The sequence below is a fragment of the Volvox carteri genome, assembly GCF_000143455.1.
Source record: "Volvox carteri f. nagariensis unplaced genomic scaffold VOLCAscaffold_8, whole genome shotgun sequence".
Lineage (NCBI taxonomy): Eukaryota > Viridiplantae > Chlorophyta > Chlorophyceae > Chlamydomonadales > Volvocaceae > Volvox > Volvox carteri.
The window spans coordinates 1,923,795-1,939,071 of record NW_003307551.1 but is presented as its reverse complement, the minus strand read 5'-3'; the positions used below and the strand labels follow the sequence as shown (position 1 = coordinate 1,939,071).

Below are 15,277 nucleotides of genomic sequence, written 5' to 3'. Positions count from 1 at the left end.
GGGGAGGGGGAGGGGGAGGGGGAGGGGGAGGTAAGGGAACTCAGAGAGGTGTTTTGCCGCCGCGTCATGGTGGTCGCGGCGGCGGCGGTGCACGCGGTGATGCCCCCCCCCTTGAGGATGGGACAGTAGGGGCTGGAGAGAGGTGTGGTCGGGGCTCGGGGGCTGGAAGGCGTCTCTTGGGAGGGGGATGGGTGCCGGAGATCCTCTTGGGGTGGCGTTGCCGGACGGCTGTACGACGTTGAGGTTGGACGTGCGGTTGGATGGAGTTTGGTTGATCACCCTGGCGAGCTGCTCCGGGTCCGGGGCTGGCAGCACGAGTGACGGTTTTGTTCGTTGCTGTCCCCTGCAGTTGCTGTCCCCATGTCTTGCTCTTGGACGTGGGATCGGGGGGACGGGGTGAGACGGACAAACCACTGGCGAGTGAAGCAGACACCGGAAATTGGAGCGGAGGGGGAAAGACGCTGAGATGAGCATCGGTGCCTAAGTATAAAATAAGCGGTTCGTGGATTCCCGGCAAGCATACATACATACATACATAACTTATGCACACGGTTGAGGTTGAGGCACCTCGCTGCTTTACGCCGGGGGCCCCGCACGGCGATATCGCGGCACGGATGATGTCTGTTGAGGTTGTGGAAATTTTGACGTTGGCGGTTGTGACCTGGCGAGCTGCAGTTTCTTTTGCTAAACCGAAGCATGGCCGTTTTACCGCAGTGTCTTGCATGCATGCATACATACATACATACATACATACATACATACATACATACATACATACATACATACATAGATGTGTACATGATTTTCAGGGCCGGCGGCGGGCGGGTGGGAGGAGCTCCACGCGTTGTTGGGGCTTTTGCTCCCCCCGGATGAGGCCACATGGCTTCACCGCGTGCAGGTACCCCGCTATGTGTGTGTGTGTGTGTGCAGGTGCCGTTGCTGAAAACCACCGCACGTGCACATGGCACGGAAATCCCGTATCATGTCCGTACACACATGTTGGGGGTTGCAACTACTTCGGGGCTTTGCGGCGCTCCCCGCAACCCCCTTGGCCGTTCGGTGCACTGCTGCAGGGTGTTCAGTGCTACGGCTGCTGCTGTTGCTGCTGCTGTCGCTGTTTTTTCATTCATGCTCTCGAGGTGCGATGAGCTGGTGTCGGGTGGTGGTGGTGATGGCCCAATGCAGTGAAGTGCACTGCGGCGTGCCTTCTCACCGGGTGTCACGAACGGAGCCTCGAGTCTTTCATTTGCTCCCCTCTCTTACCCCCCTTCTCTCTCTCTCCCTCTTTCCCGTTTCTTCCTCTTCCTGTCTATATCGTCTCCCTTTCTCCTCTCGCCCTTTCACGAGCCTCTGCCCGCATTAGCAGCAGCGACTTGTTGGGCGAGGTGGTGCCAGTCCTCTAGGGGACGTTACGTCTGCAGTCCGATGCTCCTCTCCCCGGGGCTATATGGGGGGAATGTCTTCCAGCGGACGGCTGTGCACGGCGATGTGTGGTGCAGTCCCGTTCACCACTAAGAGGATTTTTCCACGGCACCTTTCGTTGATCCAGTCGGAGCCTGTTTCTTCACAGCGGGTTCTGTGGATGTCAATGCTGTTTTTTGTTGTTGCTGTTATTGTTGTTGTTATTGTTTGTTGTTGTTGGTGGTGGTGGTGGCCGCTGTGAGAGCAGTCGCGGAGGCTCTGCTCCTGGGATTACTGTCTGGGGGTTTGGGGGGCCAGCTGAAGATGTGTATAGCCGCCATCTGCGGTGTGTGTTGAGTGGGTGAGTTGATGCGGCGCTGGGGCGGGGGAAACTGTTCGGTATCCTTTCCCCTGATGAAGAGTGCGAATGGGTTGAGTGAACATGTGTCTCAGTTTTGTTGAGTGTGTTTTGGAGTGTTGTGAGGTGGATTTGGTTTCGGCGCCTTAAGGGACCAGCGGCGGGGGCGGAGGGCTGCCACTGTTTCTGGCGATGTCCATCTGTGGCAGAAGAGCGCTCCAAATGTGCTTCCTGGGATGGCGATCCCCCGGACGGGAACTAGACAGTGGCACGGTCATGAGGCGGGGAGGGAGGGGAGGGAGGGGGCGGCTTCTCGCCAGCATGTCGGTGTGGTCTTGTGTGGTGTGGTGTGGTGCAGAGCATGGCAGGCCCCCGTTTGGACAGGGCATGGTGAAGCTATCAATGCATCTTTCCCGGTGGCTTATGCAGTGTGCAGTGTGACACTGTACGGCCGCTAATTTATCGATGCATAGGTTACTGCTGCTGTCTGTGTCAAGGTAAGAGAACGGCGTCGCACACAGTGTGTGCCCCGGATGCCGTGACCACGAATCTGATCGCTATCTCTTCGGCACTGTGCGCGCATCAAATGCACACGAGCAGAAGTTTTTTTCGTCTGTCGCTGCACAGGTTTGCTATCACTATGCAAGCGAGTCTGGAGGGACAGTAATGAACTTTAGGTGGCCGGGGGGGGGGAAATGCCCCAAATGCGGGGGGAAACTGCCCCAACTATTCTTCACGAATGGTTGCTGCGGAGCTATACAGGTGGATGTGCATTACTGCTTGGCTCATACCGACAGTGGCCGTGCAAACCATATTAAATACAGCGCACTTATTAATACAGTCGTATTGAATTTATTGATGGAAGGGGGAACGAATGTCGTACAATGGATCGCGGAATGTTCCTCAGCGAACGAGCCGTACAGCCGTAGCATCGCGCGCTCACCCTTATTCGGCATAGTTGTGTATGTCGCAGCGCTAATTCTTGATATTTGGACGCTTGTTCGGTAACCGGCCGTCCGTGCTTATATGGAGTGGCACCACAGCGGCACAGGAGCTGTCTAAACATTCCCTATGTACGTATGTATGTGCGTGCGTCCGTGCGTATGTATGTATGGCATGTATGTATGTGTGAGCTGCGAGAAGTCAAGATGCAAAAACCTCACCACGGATGCGGCCCCAACAACGAAGCTGGGTCTAAACACACCGCACGCTGCCCCCCCCCGCGGCGGCACATCCTCTGTCCCAGGAAAGGCACATGTATGTATGAGCGTATGTATGTACGTCCGTCCGAATCTCTGCCGCCGAGGCAAGGGGAGGAGAATACGTGCACCGCGCGAGGGAAGGAAGGGCTGTCTGGCGCCCTCCAATCACACGTGCGTGTAGGGCGGATGTCGGTACACGTGGACGTGGGGTTGAAGGCCGGCAGAGGTCTGACGAGGTTGTCTCAAATATAACACGCATCACGCAAAAATGTGGACACACATGAACACACAGAAAGATACCTAATGCATTATTTTTTCTGTAATAGCAGAAGCAACAAGACGCTCGCCTCACGCTGGTCACACTTTACAGCCACCACCTTTCCTCATGCAGCATCCTCTGGAACTGCTAGCGATGCACTACGGCCCCCTCCTTCCTCCTCTGTCTCTCCTCCTCCTCCTCCTCCGCACCGCCGCCGCCGCCTCAGCACAAGGAGGGTGTGCAGCACATGGGAAGCTGTGCTCATCCTTCCTACACACCTAGAGAGCACAATAGGAGCATGATCTTGTTTGGCTCCGCGGTCTGCGCGAGTGCGTCCTTGACAGCAGGGGCCCATCCCGTCATGCAGCAGCAGGGGCCAATTCGTACCGCACACTGCCATCCGTTGTTGCTTCCGTACTCCACGACAGACAGTCCGCCGCTGCGACCTACCCGCTGCCGCCGCTATCCTGAAATGAAACAACAACAACAACACACCAACACACCTAAACACCGCGATTCAGTCACTTTGTTACACACACATGCAGCCCGCGGCAAAAAAACACATCAACCGCTACCCCCCCCATCCCTCATCCATCCTATTATTTGATGTCGAATCCGATGTGTCGCAACAAAATACGTACTAACTTGTACAAAGCCAACGGCTGAAGCACCTGCCCCCCCTGCCTCCTAGCGTTAGGCGTACTTGTACTTGTCCACCCGCTCTCATTGCTTATAGCTGGTGCACCTAAGCACACCACATGCAAATACACATGAAGACTTGAAACACGGTGACCCTCAGCTCTCCTTCCCCCCCTACCCATGGCCCATTTCCCCTGCACTCCGCACTCCACATTCACCCCACATACACCCCGGCATCCAGCACCCATCAAACCAAATACAGCCCAAATCCCATCTCCATATCTCCACTCTTCCTGCAACAGCCCCAAGCCCAACCTCAATCAGGCGGCCCCCCCCCCCGCCGCCACCGCCGCCGCTGACCAGGTCGGCTCCTTTCCACTTTTGCTTGCCATGCCCTACCACGCATGCATATGCCTTCGGACAGTAACGCAGCTCAAAGTGTAGCACACATACATACATACATTCAGGCACTACTGGTAGAGACCTGTCAGGGGGGTCGAAAATCCTTCCGATGGTGGAAGGTAAAGTGCCCCTAGTCGATGGACAGTGGTGACCTGGGATAAAGTTAACTTGCGAGCCGACCAGGAATGGACTTGAGCCGCCGTCGATTCGGTAAATTCCGGTGGTGGGTGCGGAACCTGAGCGATCCACTGAGAAGTTGACCAGGGTGACTGGATGAGGGTGCCCCGAAATACCGGGGAAGGCAGGGTTTCGCAGGGTAGCTGCCACGGGCGAAGATACACCCCCCTGTCCCACACATCATACATACAGTCCCAGACGGTCCCAGGATTAATCCCGACCTAGGATAGGATAACAATTCCTCGACCGTAAGAGGGTGGATGCACCCCCATGCCGATGGACGGTGAGATGGGCCAGATAGGTTATAGCCAGAGACCTGAGAGCCGACCGCCAGGGGGGGGAGTGAAGTTGGAGGACGCCGCCGTCGATCCGGCGGCATATTCCACTGAATGATGCTGGTGGTTGTGGTTGTGGTGGTTGTGGTGGTTGTGGTGCTGAGCCCCAAAACGTCACTGACATCGCACACGTCGGCATAATGTATGGATGACAAGTATGTATGCCCGAAGGTGTCCCGAAACCTCCGGGAGGGTAGTGGTAGTGGGGACAGCCAGGCCAGTGGCAACGGGTTAACCTACCTGTACCCGGACACACCATAAACAGAGTCACACAGAGTCAGGCAGCTGCAAGCACATCATCAACCCCCCTCTGAGGAGGAGAGGAACCCCAACAGACCATCGCAGCGGGAGGGCGATTCATCCAATAAAATGGACACATCGGCATGTGGGTGGGGCTCCGGCGTGACCCGAGAGCAGAAAGGCGCGAGTGCTGGAGATGTGTGTGTATGCGTGTGTGTGTATGCATGTGTGTGTCCGGGGGTTCCCTCAGCTGCACGAAATAGGCCCCGCCCCGCCCCCTCACTGCAGCTGTGCGCTTCCATGTACGGCCACCCTTTCGGCGGCGTCACCTTCGCGACCGTCCCTCCCTCCTCCCCCATCCCCCGCCCCCTACCACACCCTCCGCGTTCCACCGTGGACCTCAACCCGCCCCCCCCCGCACGCGGTGGCGGCCGCAGTCCCCCCCTCGGACCTCCCTCCCGCCACTCAGACGCCTGTCCTAACCCGTCCCCTGCCATCCGCCAACGCTGCGCGAGACACCCTCCTCCAGCTAGCCATGCGCACCACACACGCCCTCTCACTCTTCTGCAGGCCCCCCTCTCTCTTTTCTCCTCCAGTGCGTACTCCAACCCCCCCCGTCCGCTGGTTGCAGCGGTCAGTACGGCAGTACACGTAAACCCCCTCGCCCCCACCCACAAGTGCACTGGCGCTTGAGGGGCCATTCTGGTCTCGCCCTGGGTGGGATCCGCAGCGGTGCTCTCGGGCGGGGTGGTAACCCCCCCCTGGGGTAGCCGGGCCCCCTGCAGCCTGCAGCCCTCGCTCGCAACCTCGCCGCTGCCCGCCCCCCCTCGCCGGTCGCACCACACCACACCACACCACACCACAGCAGCTCACCAAGCTAAGGGGATCTCTACGCGGACGGAGCTTCGTCCGGGAGGTTCAAACCCCCCCCACACATCTACCAACCTACGCCGTCAGCCGCTGCCGCCACCCACGGGGAGCCACGGGGTGTGGGCTCGTGGGGGCGACCGAAGCTGCGCCGCTGCCCGACGGAAGACGGTCCCACGGCGCAGTGTAGACGTGTAGCTCTCGTCCTCAGCTCAGCACCGTTCCCTCCAGGCCAGCCAGCGCCTAACCTCGCCTAACCTCACCTCACCTCACCCCGCACGGCTCATCTTTCACCGAGGCAAGGTGGAGTTGAGGCCTCTACCGGCCAAGCAGATGCTGTGTCCCGTAATGCCGAGGTCCAAATCCCCGCCGCCGCCACCGGCAGCAATGCCACTGCCAGCTCCACCGGAAGATGACGACACACCGCCTCCTCCCCCTCCCCCTCCACCACCGCCGCCGACGCCTCCATGCCCTATCCCCACTGCTGAGCACTGTCGAGCCCCACCTGTGCTGCTGCTGCTGCCCCCGCCCCCGGCCCCTCCTCCCGCCACCGCGGCGGGGGGCCCCGGACTCCACTGCGGCTGCATGTAAAGGTGGTGGTGGTGGTGGTGGTGATTGTGGTTGTGATGACCGTACTGCTGTTGGAGGTGCTGCTGCGTGTGTGGCAGCTTTTGGGCTAGGTAGCTATTGACGTAGGCAGCCAATTGCGCGATGGTGGGTCGGGACTGCGGCAGCGGCTGTAGCATGCTGGACACCAGCTGCCGCAGCTCGTCCGGTACAGAAGGCGGTAGCGCTTCGTATTGGCAGTTCTGTATTAGCTTGCCCAGTACGTACAGACTCTGATTCTCCTGCGCCGAGCCAGAAGAATGGGACAAAACGGGACGGGGGAGGGATTGCAACAGGAAGCAATGGGAAAGGAAGGGTTGCTGGAGGCGGTACATTTCTTCCCGGAACTGCATCCTAGGGTATGGCTAGGGAGACGAATCTCCGTTAAATCGGGTTATTGGACCCGACATGGCGGTCTCCTCATCGGTTGCTTGCCGGGCAGGCAGCCGCCCCATCATGCCATATGACCACACGGTGTCACATCCCGAGGAGGGAGGAGTCAAAGAAGCGAAAAACAGCTCAGTGAACCCCCTCAACAGCGCCCCCCGCCTCCCCACCGCACTCGCGGAGCCGTGCGCCCGTGACCGCTCGCAGCGGAGATTTTTCCCAGCAGGCTCAAAAACACATGGCGCTCTGTAAAAGCTGCCTCCTCCTTGCGCCGTCCTCCTCATGCGATTTCCCCGCGGCCTCGCTGCTCAGATTAGTAAAAACGCGCACACTCGCACATAGCCTGCTATGTAATAGCCTTATTCCCCCGTTAATGACATTCATTTAGCTTTGGCAACGCCTGTTCGGTTCTCCATGTTTTTACCTTGTAAAAGGGGTTTCGGAGCGCAATGAGCTCGTACAGCAAACAGCCCAGGCTCCAAATGTCGGAGCTGAAGTCATAGGGCTGCCCGCGAACCACCTCCTGCCCGGGGGGGGGGAGAACAACGACATAGCACATGCAGTCACATAATCGTCAGCATGCAGCAAGCCCATTATCATCAACACAAATCCATGGGACCGAAAACATATGCATATGCCGCTGTGTAGAGAAGCAACGTGGCTCGGGCTGCACAGCGAGCGGTCCCCCCCTCCCTCCCCCTTTTTTTTCCCGGGCTCTTGGACGAGCAGCACGCAGCGTTCACAATCCCATACCCCTGCAGCAGCAGTGGTGTTGTGGCCGCCGAGATCAAAGCAAAGCTCCTAGCGGTTCACTTAGGGCCGCACATTGAGACATACAGAAACACACGTAGCGCTGCCTGAGAGCTCTGGACCCCGGACCCTGTTGAGTTACCCCTCACCGGCGACATGTAGTACGGCGTGCCTACCGTCGTTTGCGCCTGGGGCATGGAACGGCGGAGAGCGCCAGGAGGGATGCGGGGTTGGTCATCGGTGTCCCGGGAGAAAAATGGGCGCAGTGCGGTGCGGAGTGAGAGATCGCGGGGTGAGGGAGAGAGAGACTTCGTTGGCACCCTAGGGTTTCGCCAATCGCCGCGTTTCCTCTGTCTGTGCGGCTGCGCCTTGCTCAGCTCTCAGTGCCCTACCCAGCATTTAATGGCTACCCCTCCTGTAGCGGTAGGGCGGAGCAGCACCTTCCGCCTCTGCGGGGGCAACCGATACCGATACGTGGATCGGCCGTTCCCTCCCCAGTCAGCCACCCAGTCAGCCACCCAGTCAGCCACCCAGTCAGCCACCCAGTCAGCCACCCAGTCAGCCACCCAGTCAGCCACCCACCTGCAGTGTCCTGCTACTGAAGTACCTGCTGAGCCCCAGGTCCCCCAATTTGAGGTCCCCAGAGGCCGTCACAAAGATGTTCGAGGGCTTCAAGTCGCGGTGCATCATGCGCCGGTCGTGCATGTGCTTCAGCGCGCCGCAGACCTGAGCGGGAGCCGCCACCGCACACGCATCATCCGCTGTCAGAGCCAACCACATTCCTCATCCCCACCCCCCCAAAAAATAACATAAACCTATCCCCGTCAGCCAGGGATGGAAAGACAAGACCATCCCCGTTGATGACGAGAGATCATCAACGTACACTACTGAGGGCGCGTGGCTGAGAGGGTTACAGATGGGAGGAAGCTGCCCGGCAGCAGGGCCCCTAAGGAGCCCTAAAGAACAGGACCCCCCGCGACAATCGCAATTCAGCAGGCGGGCATCATCACATGGTAGGTCCCCCCAGGCCAGCGCGGTTGCCTACATGAACCACCAGCATCAAGATCCCCTAGACAGCCGTGATCGCGAAACGCACCGGCAGTCCAGTCATGCCGCCTACGTGTCAGGGTACCCGCAAGGCCGTAGGGGCGCCTTCCAGTGAAAACAGTATCCAACAGCTGTTTTGGCGGCACCAAATGCCGGGGTAACATTTGGGGTAAAACCTTTGGGGCGACACTCTCCTTACGGTGCAGTCCTCTAGCGTGACTGGCGCCACTAAGGCCGCGCTTCTTCCCAGAACCCCTCCCCTCCCCTCCCCTCCCCTCCCCTCCTGGCTTACCTGTTGGAATTGCACCCACACCTGCTCGGGACTGAATGCTTGGCCCATCTCCTGGCGCTGCTTAATGACGTGGCCTAGATCTCCCCCCTCCGCCCACTCCAACACGATGACGAGCTCGTTGTTTTCATTGGACAGGAAGGACCTAAAGCACTTGACGATGTGGGGGTGCTCCACGTTCTGCAGGATCTTGACCTCCTTCACACACGCCTGGCGGCTGGCCTGGTCCATCATGTCAAAGATCTCCACCTGCAAGGCGAAAGGGATCAGCAGGCGGCGGCGACTGGGTTTTGAACGTCATAACGCTGACAACCATTGTGGGAGAAAAGTATTACAACCCCGCAGGTCGTGGCACTAAGGCGGTAGATCCGCAACCGTGGCAAGTACTCAGGCTTCCAGTCCTCCCTCCACCGCTCTCCTTGCAGGAGTACTCCAGGACGTCCCGCCGGGCTCAACAATACCGCCTTGGCGGCCCAACCCAACAACGGCATTAACGAGGACAACACACCGGAAGATGGCGGCGATTACAGCAGGAGGCGGAAAGCTGCTCTACGCTGTGCGTACACCACAAGGCAGCGCCTGGGGTTTTGTTTGACCGCCACTGCCGAAATCACGCGCCTTGGGTTATGCAGACGATGCTATCTAAGCAAAAGTGCTTCTGTGCGTTAAGCTGTGTGCTTGTGAGTACTTGTCACCAATAGGGGGAAGGGGGTCCATGCCGGTCTCTGTCATAAATTCCCGTGCAGGAGGAGAAACACTCCATGACTCTGAAGAACAGGTGCAGCAGCAGCAAATCGAGCATGGAAAGGTGCCGGTGGCGTATTCTGGTTGGGCCAGGTGGGCTGCTTAGCCAGGACACAAACGCTCATATACGCGTATTGCCAACCCCGCGTGCCACACGGCCCACGCAATCTCACCCGTTTAATCGCTACCAGTTCCCCTGTTCGAATGTCCTTTGCAAGGTAAACCTGCGAGTACTTGCCGCGCCCGAGCAAGCGGTCCAACTGTCGACGGGAAAAGGAAGCGGTGAGGTTCCGATGGTACCCGAGGTTACGCCGGGGTGCAAAGCAGGGGTAAGCCGCTTGATATACCTGGTAGTCCGCAAGAGACCCATGGCTAAATGCTGCCCCAGATGTAATGTCGCTTGTCATGTCGCTGCCCACATCGGTATCTGTACACACGCTTCCGCCTCTGCCATTTGTGACCGGCCTGGTACTATCAAGCAGCATCGATGTTGTTGAGGTTGAATCCATTTCCAACAGCTGAAAGGATACCAGTGAGTTTCTAGTGTACAGGGTGTTAACTATTGGCGCTCTTTCACCACATGCATTAATGCCGTCCAGTCGCGGAGCAAGGACAGTCGGCCTCTACATATGTCACTTGTGGTGCCAAAATGCTATGACCGGAAGTCTATTGCACCGGATTCAGTCACCAAGGACTCGCTGCAGAACGTACGTTTAGGTTCACTGCTTTATGTCCGAAAAGGTTAGGTAAAAGGCTACTTCCCTCATCTACATGCACCCAGAAATCATGTAAATAGTGATCAGCGTTGTTGATGAAAAGCTTTGCATGGGCGTGGCGCCAATCAAAACTCGTTGCAGGACAAGTCGTGCAGCGAACGGCCAAAACTGTTGGACCGGATGCTAAGATTTTGTATGCTTCATGTGTAATAGATATTAGGGTAGGCTGCGGGCTTTCCATCCTATCGCTTGCAGGGTAACTTGCCCGCAGTCACCAACATGAGCTACTCCGCATACTTTACCAGGGCTAACTTTAGCTTCCCAACCGGGTTTGCTGCCCTTGTGGGTGGCGTGCTCTACTTGCAATTCGTCACGGGACGGCCCGCGTCCGGGACGAAGGAGATTACCACCGCTGAGTACAACGCTACGCCTGTGATCTACCTTCAACATCCCGACCGTCACCCAACGGCATTTCCCAAGGTATGTTCACCGAAAGTGTTGGTGTCTTGGGCTTGATGTCGTCGCTTTCTTCCGACTTCAGGGCTGTCCTTCCAGGTGCCGCATATGACGGACGTTCCTCCAGCTCTTGATGAGCTGTACGCTAAGGCGCACGGCAAGGCTCACCACCATTAGGGCAGTGGGAAGGAGCCTGCCATGATGAGCACAACGAGCTTAAGCGTAGAGTTCCTGGCGGGAATGATGGAAGTTTATCCAACGTAGGCAGGAGGTGCCAAATATCCATATGTTCTTCGCCTTGGCACAGGCTGTATGTCGCGGGCTGCGCAGTTGGGCTTGTTGCTGGCACTGGTGCTCTCTTGTGCTGCGGTTATGTAACTAATCTAGCTTCATGATATGCAATTCATCTGACTCCCGTTACAAGCTCTCTTGCCTCCAATCCCTGCACAAACCGCCATACTGCACATCCATCAACTGCGTTCCGCTGTGCTAGGGCCGATGGCATTCCCTGGCCGCGCTCCCTCGCGCAACCATACATTCGAACCCCGACCACGGCCACCTGCGCCCAGCTTCGGCCATGATTGCCGACCTGCGCTTGCTGGAGCTCCTAGCGGCGGCCTTACCGGAATCCCCCCCACTGCACCCGAGGGCCCTCCAGCCAGCCTAGCATCTGCTGGTGCCGGCGCTGAAGCCGGCAGCCCAGGCACAAACGGTACCGCACTTGGGTTAAGACGGCCCGCGGGCGCTATGTTTGCCGCACTACCTAGCGGTGGCATTAGCACTGGCATCCTAACACCAGCCGAATCAATTCCCATGCCAGCTAAATTTATGCCCTGCAGCAGAAGTGCTGCTTTGAGGGTCACAACAATGGGCAGGTCCATCAGCAAAGATCCCGACAGAGCCGCGGCGGCCTGCGTGGCCTGCTCGGTCGCCATCTCCACGACTGCTACTCCCGTGGGTCGTCCGGTCACCTTGTCGCGCATGATGGTGACGTTCTTCACCGGTCCGACAACACTGCAGGATGTGGGATACGCCAGATTCAGCCACTTATTTCAGTGCACCTATCATCAAGTCATTGAAGCGCAGGGCAAAACACGTCAATAGACATACTCAAGAAAATAAAAAACTCGATACCTATCTCGGTAAATAACCTTCCATACAATCAAGTTTCATAATGCAGATAGGCCCCAGAAGAACATGTGCCTTATCACCCCCCCCCAGCATCTCCCACCTGAAATGCGCGGCCAAGACCTCCTGACTCGCCAGAAAGTGCACGTTCGTCACCACAACGCTTCGCAAATCCGCGTCCAGCTGCGCTGCCGCAAGGCGCTGGGGGTCCGGTTTCGTTGGTGGTACCGATTGCTGAATCACTGGCTTTCGAGGCGGTGAGCCAGACCCACCTTCAATGACCACACCCGACATGGACGTGGGCATGATTGTTGCCGCGCCGGTGCCACCGGCTCCCGGCCCCTTGACCCCCCCGGCCACCGAAACACCTGCCACCGGTCGGATGCCCACTGTCGTAGCAGATGGAACGGAAACGTGCTGAGGCTGGGGCCGGGTAGCCATGGGTATCTGCTGCGGTTGAATACCCTGCTGCTGCTGTTGTGCAATGGCCGGTTCTGGTTGTGAAGCAGGCAGTGACTGGGGGCGTACCAGAGACTGCTGCTGTTGGGGTTGCAACCGCAGGTTAGGCTGTAGCTGAAAGGGCTGCTGCTGTGGCTGCGAATGCAGCTGCGCTTGTGGATGCGGCTGTTGCTGCGGCTGTTGAGGCGGTTGCGGTTGTCCCTGTGCCTGTGGTTGGGGCTGCAACTGCGGTTGAGGCGGCGGGGAAACATCCCTTGCCGCTTCCATTCGCGCGAGCTTCTCCTGCATCGCCGCCATCTGCTTCCGCAGGGCCTCCAATTCAGCTGCCTGGGTATCCACGGGCCCCGCGGTGCCAGACACAGGAGCAGCTGCTGCCGCGGTTTGCTTGCTGGACGGACCCCCCTCGATTGTGGCCTGGTCGCTGGCGGAAGTAACCTTGACCGGATCCTGCTTCGGTGGTCCAGCGGGCTGCTTGGTGACGCCTACAGGAGCCGTCGCCGGCGCAAACTCCACCCTCGGCCTGCCAGAGGCTGGGCCCGCCCTGAGGGCAGGTGCTGGAGGTGGCTCAGCGGCCGCGCGCAGCGGCCCGCTAGGCTTCTGCGCATTGATCCCTCGGGCCGTTTTGGGAGGGGAACCCAGTATTGCCGCATCTGCATCCGCCTCCCCCTCTGGACCGCGCTTCCTGCCTGAACCCGACGTGTCCATTGCTCTATCCACCTTATCCGAACCTGCAAAGCACGGCAGCTCAATCAGGGAAGGCAAACGCCCTCAGTTAACTCGGGCTCACAGGGAAACGGACAGGCGAAGTAGCGGTGTGCGCAACTGCTATGCACATACACGACTATCTCAATGGTGCGAGAGGACGAAACAAAGTAACGCATCCAATGTGGGTTCTGCGCCCGCAACCTACACTACGCGATGAAGGACTTGCGCCAGATTTCTACATTGAAATCATCGCGTTCAAAACTGGCCTCATGCGATCATCTGCAGCCCGTAACTAGCCAAAAGATAATACATTCCGGCTGCTGCTGCGCAACGCACCTTCCAGCCGCTGCAGCGCCGACACACGAGCGGGCGCCGCCTCCGGAGCTGCACCGCTGGCACCTAGGCGTTCGAAGACACTGGCTTTCGATCCGCGAGCCCCAGGTCCGCCCAGGCCGCCCAACGCGCTCCGAAGCAAGTTCGCAGTCACCAAAGGTGCGTGTCCAGGCCTCCGACCACGGGGTGAACGCGAACGCGAGCGAGATCGTGACCGGTGCGCCGGAGCCCCACCCTTCTGCCGAACGCCGTCGCTTTCCCGTTCATGCCCTCGCAGCGCTGATGTGTCCCCGTCGCCGTCTCGGTGCCGTGATGCCGGCCTCTCAGCCTCGGATTCATGCCTGCGCCTACCCGGGCCCCCACCCCGTTCGCCCTCCCGCTCTCGTCCCCGATCCCGCTCTCGCTCCCGGCCATCTTCACGCCCACGGTGGCTGGCCGGAATGCGCAACGGGTGGTCGGCTGTGTCCTGATTCGAGTGAGGCATGATTGGGGCCCGCTCTGGTGCTGCCAAATTCCCTGCCGGCGCGGAGGACTTAGTGGCACGCTGCTCATCGGCTGGCTGCTTTTGCTTCTGCCAGGACTCCCAATCCAGAACAACGGAGGACTTAAGGCGCCGGCGCTCCGCTGCAGCAGAGAATTGTTCCTGCTGCTCTTTCGCTTGCTGCTGTTCCTCCACTTGCCGCTGCTGCTGCTTTGGGAGCTGCGTTTCGCTTGGATGCCGTAGCTCCCCTGGAGTTGCAGCGGCCTGGGAGCTGGCACCAGCTGTGGAGATGCGGTGGGTCCCCAGGGGCTGCCCTGGAGACGGGATGGTATCAGACGCTCTCGAACGCGGGCGTTCCGGGCGTTCCGAGAAGTTAGGTATCGGTATTGGCTCACGTTGCCGACGCCTGCTGCGCTCAGGCTTCTCTGATAGTTGTGCATCGACCCCCGTAACTTTGCCGGCGTGGGTAACCTGCGCAGCTTGCCCAGCCGGCTCGGAAGACCCATCCCGGCCAGTGTCCCCACGATCGTGCTCATGCGACTGAACGGCATCAAACCGAGTCCCCCTTCCGGCTGATTCCTCGGCAATGCTTGCAGGGGCTGCGGCTGTGTCATCATCTTCCAAGTCCGAACCCTCAAGTTGCTGGGCTTCAAGGTCTTCAAGTCTCAGCTCAACCTAAGAAATATTAAATGATCCGATAAATATAATTAGAAGCAAAATTCCCCACACGGAGAAGCAAGCCCTCAGGCTTACCTCCTCCATCGGCACCACTTTGGCGACACTTGGGAGCGGCTTTGGAGCTTGCTTGGAGCTGCGTGGATATGAATTACATTCAGACCGCTGCTATTGCACGCCAAGCGGGGGTGACCAAGAATGCCACAAGCTCTGCGTCACGATCGTTCTTGCGGTGGCTGACCTGGCTGGGTTTTCCTTGCTTTGGTACTCACTGCCATGAAGGCGAAGATGCTTGTAAAGCCTGCGGTGAGGCATAATGGTTCCGCTCGAACAGATTGCGCGAGGCAAGGCCTGTGCAGTTTGTATCCCACAATAACGTACCAATCGAGTAGCTGCACAGTAACTGGCTCCTGCAAAATAGCCTTGAGCTGCGAATGTATCTTCTTGCGGTCATAGCCCTTTGTAAGCATGGCCGTCAAGTATTTGGCCACGGTGGCATCCGCTGATGGATCCCATATCTCCTTCAACTCTGCGTGCACACGGCGCTCTAGCTTATCGGCTTCTGGTGTATTCTGCTTTATGGTGAAACTGTTCTGGGGCGGCATTGTGGCCTACAGCCGG

The 15,277-nt window shown here is 58.6% G+C and overlaps 1 protein-coding gene across 1 annotated transcript; it reads right to left on the bottom strand.

Moving 5' to 3' along the window:
- Nucleotides 1-3,490: 3,490 nt before the first annotated feature.
- cnk7 (NimA-related protein kinase 7) lies at nucleotides 3,491-15,261 on the bottom strand (the record flags this gene model as incomplete). Its single annotated transcript, XM_002947900.1, has 16 exons — nucleotides 3,491-3,556; nucleotides 6,386-6,461; nucleotides 6,517-6,728; nucleotides 7,298-7,396; nucleotides 7,773-7,811; nucleotides 8,206-8,349; nucleotides 8,963-9,208; nucleotides 9,877-9,963; nucleotides 11,499-11,889; nucleotides 12,107-12,191; nucleotides 12,276-12,392; nucleotides 12,861-13,190; nucleotides 13,504-14,262; nucleotides 14,377-14,521; nucleotides 14,735-14,824; nucleotides 14,929-15,261. The coding sequence occupies 16 exons, from the start codon at nucleotides 15,259-15,261 to the stop codon at nucleotides 3,491-3,493; spliced, it is 3,219 nt and encodes a 1,072-aa protein (XP_002947946.1).
- Between the last annotated feature and the right edge of the window lie 16 nt (nucleotides 15,262-15,277).